At 40.5% G+C, this 9435-nt stretch overlaps 1 protein-coding gene across 2 annotated transcripts in view; it reads left to right on the top strand.

The window, feature by feature from the left end:
- LOC135101208 (solute carrier family 28 member 3-like) overlaps nt 1-9435 on the top strand; it is a 20341-nt gene continuing 10906 nt past the window's right edge. For both annotated transcript variants that reach the window (XM_064004820.1, XM_064004819.1), the window contains exons 1-6: nt 1-343; nt 2318-2479; nt 6145-6249; nt 7514-7618; nt 8004-8084; nt 9298-9383. In XM_064004820.1, the coding sequence (XP_063860890.1) occupies nt 2345-2479; nt 6145-6249; nt 7514-7618; nt 8004-8084; nt 9298-9383 (512 nt within the window). In that variant the 5' untranslated portion in view covers nt 1-343; nt 2318-2344. The remainder of the gene's footprint in view (nt 344-2317; nt 2480-6144; nt 6250-7513; nt 7619-8003; nt 8085-9297; nt 9384-9435) is intronic.

Here is a 9435-nt window from a genome sequence, read left to right as displayed (position 1 = left end):
AACACTGTGTGCGGCGCCCTAGCACGCCATGGTATAAGGACTGCGGCCTCATTTAACCCTTGTTTGTGCTCCGAGCGGGTTGCTCACTGAGTTGAAGCTTCTCACGGAGCACCAAGCTCTAGTGCTCCTCGTGTCTGTGTGTGTTAGTGCGGCCCAGACTGCCATAGTGAGATTGTGTAGGATTGTACTGTTTTAATCAGGTCTTTCAACTAATGAGAAGTATTCTGTTGATGAATCCTAAATGAAGCTTACTGCGACCTGTTAGCAAGGAGAGACTGCCGACGTATCTGGTTGGTGATTACGTTTACAGAAGGCTCCTGCGTGCATTAACAAAAGGACCGAGGTAAGGTGTGCCTAGTATGCTATTTAGTTACCTTGTGGTACTTTGAATTACTAATTGAGACTGGTAAATACACTCCTCAGTCTCAGTATTATGTGTGAAGCATGACGGTTACATCAAAAACTGTTGGAAATGCCTCGTGTTATCTCACTTCAATTCCTCCTCGCCGAGCTTGGGACTGCTGGACCGGAGAGCGACTTTGCTGGGTCTACAGTTGAGCTTCTCCCACCTGATGGGTTATAAGGTTTGGTCCGATTTAGTTCTGAACAGACTTTCGCTCTTCTGCAGCTAAAAATCAAACATAACAATTAATTCGATCTACACAGCAGTTAATGGCTCAAAGGGGTACCAGGAGGACAGAACGAGGCATTCCAGATGGTATTTTATGTGACAATCTCAGCATTTCAAAATACATGGGAAAATTTTCATTTTGAGGACGGGCTCCATTGCTGGGTGAAGGTACCAGTTACTTTTAATTAACGTATACAGAGCTCCGTTCAAGACATAAAAATCCAGATAATAAATTGTGTGTGTGTATGTCTACCTACCAAGTGAGGGTGACTTGGGAAAGTGACGTTTTAGGGTTGGGGAAATAAATACGTAATCCCCATTTAACCGATAGCCATGCCAATTACCTATAGTTAGTTTTATTTCCCATGTATCTATTCAGCCACGTGGCAGTGAAAGAATCTTGAAATTCCACCGAACGTCCAGCCACCCAGCCTTTGTGCCTCGCCCTCCCCAGTGAGGCTAACTGGTGGTGCCTCAGTCTCTGCACGAACTGACTCCGAGCAGATGTACCCATACAAGAGTTTTCTATTTCCCAGTCTTGATATTGCTTTCGGGAAATCATTTCTTCCATCTACATGTTAATACCGTCTATTACTCTCAAATCGTGCGCAATCATTACGATAAAAATTTTACTTGAATTCTTAGAATAAAGGAAAAAATGCGTGTTTCTCATGCACTCCGGACATGGTGAATCCTGCCTTCAAAGAAATCTAGTCGTCCTGGTTATCGTCACCATATCGGTCCCCGCTAGGCTGACTCAGAGGACGTGACGGAGCAGCGGGAAGGGGAGCGGTATAGGTGGAGGGTGTGAAGTAGTGGTTCGTGTAACGGGAAACTCTGCACCAAAAAATTTCAACTAAACGATTTCACACATCAGCATAAATAATAATTTCAGTTACTGTGGCTTGTGACTGGAGTACACCAGTATAAAAAAAAAAAAAGAGAGAGAGAGAGAGAGATTGAGACCTGGGACAGGGGTACTTTACGAGGCCATCAGCGGGTATCGGCGTGCGGCTCACGAGTGCTTGCAATGAAAACAGATTGTCAAGACTTATGAAGCAAACTGATAAGCGACAGTTTTCCCTGTCTGACAATGATAAACGTAGATAGCGTTCCTTTGTAATGAAACTGGGTCAATGGAGACGTGAGTGACATAGCGCTTAATTTAAAAAAAATAAATAAAAAAAAATAATAATAATAATAAATAAATAACAGTTGTAGGTACGGCACTGCCTTAGTATACTGTACAGACGGCATACGCCCAAAATTTGTCGTAACCAAGAAGAGGTGAAGCTCATAAGAAGGTAGAATAATGCGACAAGAATGGAATAAGGGAGAAATGAAGGAAGAAAGTAAGACTACTAGATGTATACCTCATGTTATAGTTATATGAATCTTTTGAGAGACTGTCGCGATGATGTCACAAATGGTACGAGAGTTTGCACCGCGACCCAGTGCAATCCTCTGAATGCAACTGAAGATCTTGTGGCTAGATTGGTCATGGAAAGGCGTGATTAATGTACCAAGAGATTTGTTCCCAGTCCTTATAAACATCTTTAACCAACTTGTGCACTACATCAGCTTTGAAACACTACCGTAGTGAAGATGTTGAAATAATTACTGTGCATATGGAGTTCTAAAATTTTATATTTTTCATAACTTTTTTTTTTTGTTCACAATCATCAGATCTGGCTCTGGACATCAGTGTGAGCCATGGAGTCCACGCCAGATGGGGCCACCCGTCCGCCTCAACAAAATGGGGAGGTGGGGAAGATGGAGGGGAAAGAAAACCCAAGCTTCGTGGCCCATGCCAATGACGCGGGCGAGAGTGGCGGTGCGGCGAGGAGGGTGAGTTGCTAATCTGATTCTTGCCCTTTAGTAAAGAACAGACAGAGGGAGATAGCGAGGAAAAGTTATGTCTGATGTCTGACCTCTCTGGTATTCAATAATAATCTTTTTAAAAGTAGAAGTGATGGAAATAATTTGTTTTGTCTGTGCCATGAAAAGCTTCGATAAGAAAGCATAGATTAAAGTTTTTAATTCATCTTGTTTGTTGTAATTATTATCGGCGAGATTAAGGTTCAGATAAAGACCCAGACCAAGGAGTGTTATTACTTAACATGTGAGTGACAGACATGCATGCTCGAACACCTGCTGCAGGTATCCAGCAGTTTTCATCCATTTAACTCGTGGCCACCCACAACTGGCATAAAGCTGTCTATCGCTGGTCACTTACGCATAGTATCAGACAATAGCTGGACAGCATGACAGTGAGGTAGGTAATATATTAATAGCAAATAAATTGTTTCGTCCTATAACTGCAGGAGGCAGCAGCAGCCAGGCCGTGTTGTCTGGAAGGGAGTGAAATCATAGCATTGCCTCTTTACTTATAAGAAGTATTTTGGAAGCGGCACACCTGTCCAGTACAATCAATTTATCCATTTTCTTAAGCTTATTTTGCTCTTTATATATATATATATATATATATATATATATATATATATATATATATATATATATATATATATATATATATATATATATATATATATATATATATATATATATATATATATATATATATATATATATATATATATATATATATATATATTATATTCTCTCCCATTGACGGAGCCCTACCACGCCTGCCTGCAAGGCGATGTGTCGCGGGTCTTTGGTCTGCGGTGTTTAGACTTCATATCAAAAACTCTTTTCTCTTTATGCACCATATCCGAGTTTTCCATCGGGGGTCGTGCAAACAACAGCGTTTCACTAAACATAACGTTGCCGCCTCCAGCTTCAATGTACAAAACCAACTTGTTCATACCACACAGCACCACCTCGATGGCAGAACACACGTACAACCTACATTGCAAATACATAGTTGTGAATGGGCACACTGCACAAGATATGAATGATATCTAGTTCTCTTAGTCTTCTGCTTATTTTCTCCTGGTTTGTAACAGGCGTCAATAACTCGTTAGTTTTCAGTTAAAACAAACCATCTGATCTAATTCATTTTACCATAAACGCTTGTACGCTGTTTTCGGAATTCATATAAACAAATGCAGCCTCGAAACAGACTATTGGAAGAAGAAAGATTACGTGACGTAGTGGAAAACATATCTTGGCAGACGAAGAGGGAACTTGATCATGGATTCCGGGCTTTATTTTGTACGAGTATTTGAGGCAGCCACGAGTAACAGCCACACCAGCCGTGCTTTGCCTCACTACCTCTTCACCAAACTCACTAGAGAAAGTTTGAGAGGTAATTTTTTTTAGTGTGCGTGCTTGTGAGTGAAGGCGTGATGGAGTTGTGCTCTGAGTGAGTGCTAACAGGGAGGTAGCATGGTCTCCTTAGTGTGAAGCAGGTTAACCTTCTGTTTAGATTTAGTCAGCATGATAAAAATTAGTGATAAATGCACATTAGTGGGACTCTCTTTCTCTCTCTCTCTCTCTCTCTCTCTCTCTCTCTCTCTCTCTCTCTCTCTCTCTCTCTCTGTGTGTGTATGTGTGTGTGTGTGTGTGTGTATGTGTGTGTGTGTGTGTAGTAACTCCGGCTTTAAAACGCTTCATAAGAGAGTTAAGCTCCCTCTGTGTGTGTGTGTGTGTGTGTGTGTGTGTGTGTGTGTGTATGGTAACTCCAGCTTTAAAACGCTTCATAAGAGAGTTAAGCTCCCTCTGTGTGTGTGTGTGTGTGTGTGTGTGTGTGTAGTAACTCCAGCTTTAAGACGCTTCATAAGAGAGTTAAGAGGTATGCACCCAGAAATGCCAGAAATTCCGTTTTTGACAGCCAACACAAAGCTCGGTTATTTTCAGTGATTTACCTACCAAGTTATCGCAAAATTATTTCCCATTGTCGTTATCACATGCAAATGACGCTCAAGTAAGGAAATGTCATAAGGTTTAAGTATTTTCGCCATTTACTATTAAGTAATCGCAAAATTATATCCTTTTGTCGTTATCTTATCTAAATGGCGCCCAAGGGAGGAAACGTCAGTTGCATCAGTGTTCCAGGTGTGGGAAGATAATTTTAGATAGCACACATTCTAAACCTGGATATACCTTTCAATTGAGCACGAGGTTTTGTTTTGTCTTGTTTTTTTTTTCTTTTCGTCAGTATGTTGTATATTTTAATTGATTTTTCGTAAAACTCATATTGTATTGAACTGTTTTAGTGAAAGTTTTTTTATTTCTATTTATTTATTTATTTTTATTTTATTTATTTATTTTTATTTATTTTTTTTATTTATTTATTTTTTTGCTAATCTTCTAGATAGACTAACGTCCGTACAGTCAAAGACAAAAGTCATGTCTTGAATTTTAGTCAAACCATCTTACGGTGCTGTCTGCCATACATCACAGGAACGGTTGGTAGCACTGCCATAGGGGCTTCGATTCTCACCACACCTCACACGTGATATCCTAGCGGATGTTGTGTTGTCTGATACATTCTGTGTCTTTTCCAACCACTCATGTTTTTGAAGCAATATCTGAAGCATGTCATGATGTTTATTATATTTCCTGAATTGTAAGACTTTCTCACGATACACAGCACTAGCGGTGCCTAAATCACAGCTGGACTGAGTAAACTACATACACATTCCACATTGGATATGAAACCTCGGCGTAGTAAATCTTAAAATCCCCTAGATTTTCTTTAGTCATTATCTCATCAGCAGCAGGTATGAAGCTTTAAACCAGTATTTGAACGGTAGCTTAAGAAGCTTTAGCTTGCAAACCGCTGACATGCACTGTCGAGCCAGGTCTACGTTTAAAGAAGGGGTGGCTTCCTTTCCCTATTAAGTTAGTAGCCCTGTCATGACTGAGATTAAGATGTGAAGGGGAGTTGCATACAGCCAAAATACTTGACCTGATGGAGTGGAAGGGCAATGATAGGGGCGGCGACGGTCTCCCGCGCTCCCTTCCTCCTATTATTCATTCCTTCGTATATTACCAAATGATTCTGCTTTCTGTAGTGAATGCACAGGCAGTATAATTACAGTTACAAAATTATACTAACTTACTGAGGGAGAACGTTTAATATATGATGAAATAAAAACACGGAAGCAAGATATGATACGCGGCGTGTCGTGTGAAGTATCAAAACACTTCCAATCCATAATCGACTAGGTTGGACTTGGTATATTAATGGTTCTCAGGTCAGTTCCTCTCTCCCTTCCTATTTTTTTAAAGTGGGAATTGGAGCCTAGACTGTCTCTCGTCATATGATAGATCTCTTGAATTAGATACCACTTGGTGATGTGCTCTGCTTTCTTATCATATTATTTTTTTACATTTTTCTCATCAAGTGACTATTACTGCATATTTGAGTCCTGGGCATACCGTGTGTGTGTGTGTGTGTGTGTTGTGTGTGTGTGTGTGTGTGTGTGGAGGCGGTCTTTAGTTTTTTTCTTGTATAGCTGTGTCTAGTGTAAAAATTTGTTATAATAAGTGGTTAATCTTTTCCGCTACCATCAGTAATTTTAATGTCACTTGCATTGTTTCAGAGTTCTGCTGTGAACATCAATCATGAATTTTCTGATGATGAGGAGGAAGAGAAGCACGAGAACTTCTTAACGATGCTGCCTTTTGCTAACAACTACAAGCAACAGGTACAGGTTTCATCACACGGTCACTGCTTCTATGACCTGGCAATTGTTGGCTGTGGTGCCCCAACATTCCTCCCCATATTATGGTTTCTGCACGTTTTATTGTCTTGTATCTTTTGCAGCGTCATTCTTCTTGCATCAGTGGCATTTTCAGTTCCATCATCTGACGTACAAGGAAGTAGATGTCACCTTGTCAAACTTTGAGTGATTTCAGGCAGACTGACTGATAGAACTTTTCTCATATTAATGGAGGTTTTTATCAAAACATGAATATTTTACTATAATCACCAGTTAACACAGTACAGCCACTACAGTGCTCTCTCGGGTTTTGCGCTTGTTTTCTTTCCAAGACGTAGTGCAAAACTACGTCTCGGCATATTGAAAATACTGAAAATCGTTTATCTATTCCAGCAATATGGCCTACTGTGTGTGTGTGCGTTGTGTCTTTGCATCTGGCGTGATGCAGCAGTGCGGCGCCGCCGCTTCTAAAACTGTGTGTGTGTGTATTGTTCTCATCCAGCGTGACGCAGCCGTGCGCTACTGCGGCATTACCTCATCTAGAACTGTGTGAATGTGTGTGTTTTGTTCTCGCATCCGGCGTGACGTAGTGGTGTGGCGGTACGGCTCTGCATCTAGAATCGAGTGCGTGGGCGTGTTTTGTCCTCTCACCCGACATGATCCAGCGGATACTGAGGCGCCGCACTAGCATTTGTTTTTGCAATGCGGCGGCCCGTCGCCATAGTGTCACACCGGCCTTTCTCGCCTCCATCTCTCGCATGCAAGTCAGCGTGACTTGTGTCAAACAAGTGGTTTATCCATATAAATAATATGATGTTTAGGGATGTGAGTTGTAAATGGAAATAAATGTATAATACATGCCTAGCACTACGTATTTATTTTTACGCTCTGTGATGCCAGTGGTGAGAAGTGATCCAAAGGTGAAGAAAGCACGAAACTCGGAGATAACACGGGAAAGTCAGGATAGCGAGAATTTAGGATTCAGCGCGAAAATCTGGTAGGTACTGTAAAATATATGCTGCCTTCAGAAATTAACATATTCACTCACACATTATGTCTCTAAAGTCAATCCATTCCAAAAAAAAACAGAGTATGTTACTTTCTCAATGTGTTTCTACTTTTCGCCCAGAATGCTTTAGACTGGAAAATGTTAATTTCCTCATTCCTGATTACTGACCAGTTCTTACCCAGAAATGATTTGATCTTGATGTACACCAGAAGTCAGTGTTCAATGTTCTTTTTGTTTCAGATGACAGAATTTAAAAAATGGAAGGCCTGTGTCATCTCCGTAACAGTGGCTGCAGCCTATGTAGCCTACGTCATTGCAATTCTCATCATCCAGACCAAAGCAGAGGTTAGTTGTTTGTTACGAGTAAAATAGACTGAGTTCATTACTATCCTTCGATCTTTCTCCTCATGAACACCAGTGGCACTGTTCCTTATATTAGATTAAGTAAGCTGTGCATTGATTCAAGAATTGGTATTTGAGCTTGCTATTGGGTAATTTTTTTTCACTCTGGGACAGGTTATGATGGGACAGGTTATGATAGCTATCTTCCCTCATCAGATAAGCATCCATCAGCAAATTTGCTAGAGTATCAATAGGCGAGTGGAGTGTTACCTAGAGCTCATATGTGCCACTGCAAAGGTCAAGGTGTGCAGATCCATTGTGCCAGCCCCCTAACATCAACCAACAACAAGTTTGACGTGATCATGTATTATGTGTCTTTTTATTGCAGGAAAGTAACTACTGGTGTGACGCAGATGGCCTTGTCATAATCATCACCGGAACATTGTTCCTGGGATTGTTTTACTTTTTGGTAAGTGTTGAAGCGAACACAAAATACAGGTTAATGTATTGGTCTTTAAGAGATAATTCTGGCTGACTGGGGTAGCAAGATGTTCTTTGTAGCATACCTTTGAGGTCAAGACCACTGGTGAGGAAGAACCAGGACGGCAAAATAACAAATACAACACTGATTCTTATAATAAAACACTTAATATCGGGAAGTGGTTAGAAAAATGTCATATAAAGCCACAACACACAACCACAGCCACACCTCAAACACGCCACACAGGTACACCCGCACCAGACTGGAATACTCCCACAACTGTGCCACCCCACACACCACTCGGTCACGTACTCATACAAGGCAGGTTTCCTGTAGGTTTCACTTAACACACACATCATATCCCTAGCACATCTTTAATCAAAATCCTACCCAAAACATGTAAATAGATAATTAAGATAAAACTGATAAATCTCAAAACAAAAACAAAAAATAAATAAATAAATAAAAAAAAAAAAAAAAAAAACATACAAAACAACAGAATAAGGCATTATGCACCAGTCTGCTCCAGCCAAGACTGGAACCTCCTTAATAAAAAACTAAGAATATAATATGTACATATCTAGCCTTCTCAGGCGGCTCGAGTGAAGAGTTCACACCTGTCCGACACTGCATCACTTCCTTGATCCCTGGGCCCCTCTGTACTAATTGATTTCAAATTTGAATAGCTTAAGAGTTACCTTTGAAGGGAACAAAGTTTGTATTAACATAATAGTCGTCACTGGTTACATTAAAGGATTCTTTATTGGTCTTCAGAAATGTTTAGTTCGAGACAGCCTGGTGGTGCAGGGAGCTGTATCAAGCTAATCTTGCACCGTGTTAGAGGATAGATAGCGCTTTCTCTCCCATTTAATAATTCCTTCATTTAGAAGTTTCTTTCCCCTGCCTTCTGCAGAGGAACGTAGGGATGAACAGGAAAGAGATGGAGGAGCGAGTGTTTGCAGATGGTTTACACGGAAATGAGTTGTTTGAGGGAGCGCATACTTAGTGAGATAAGGAGAGTTAATAAAAGTTTATACAAGTATGAAATGGAAACCTGTGTAATTGCAATTATTGTGGAGTGATGGAATAGTGAAAACAACAAGATATGTTATATATATTTGTATCTGGGTATTTATCTAATGTGCTTTCTCGCCTAATGAAAAAGGGGTGAAGCTGCTGTATGGAATAATGACTTTTGCAGATCGTCAAGCGTTTTTGGGGGAAGACGCTGTATCACAATGTAATCAAGCCGTTGAACATCCTCACAGACAGAATCCTCGCATACAAGTAAGTGGTAATTTACATTTGACAATGGTAAAATCTCGCCAGTTTATTTGCC

Source organism: Scylla paramamosain, chromosome 6 (assembly GCF_035594125.1).
Source record: "Scylla paramamosain isolate STU-SP2022 chromosome 6, ASM3559412v1, whole genome shotgun sequence".
NCBI lineage: Eukaryota > Metazoa > Arthropoda > Malacostraca > Decapoda > Portunidae > Scylla > Scylla paramamosain.
This window is presented reverse-complemented; position numbering and strand designations above follow the sequence as displayed.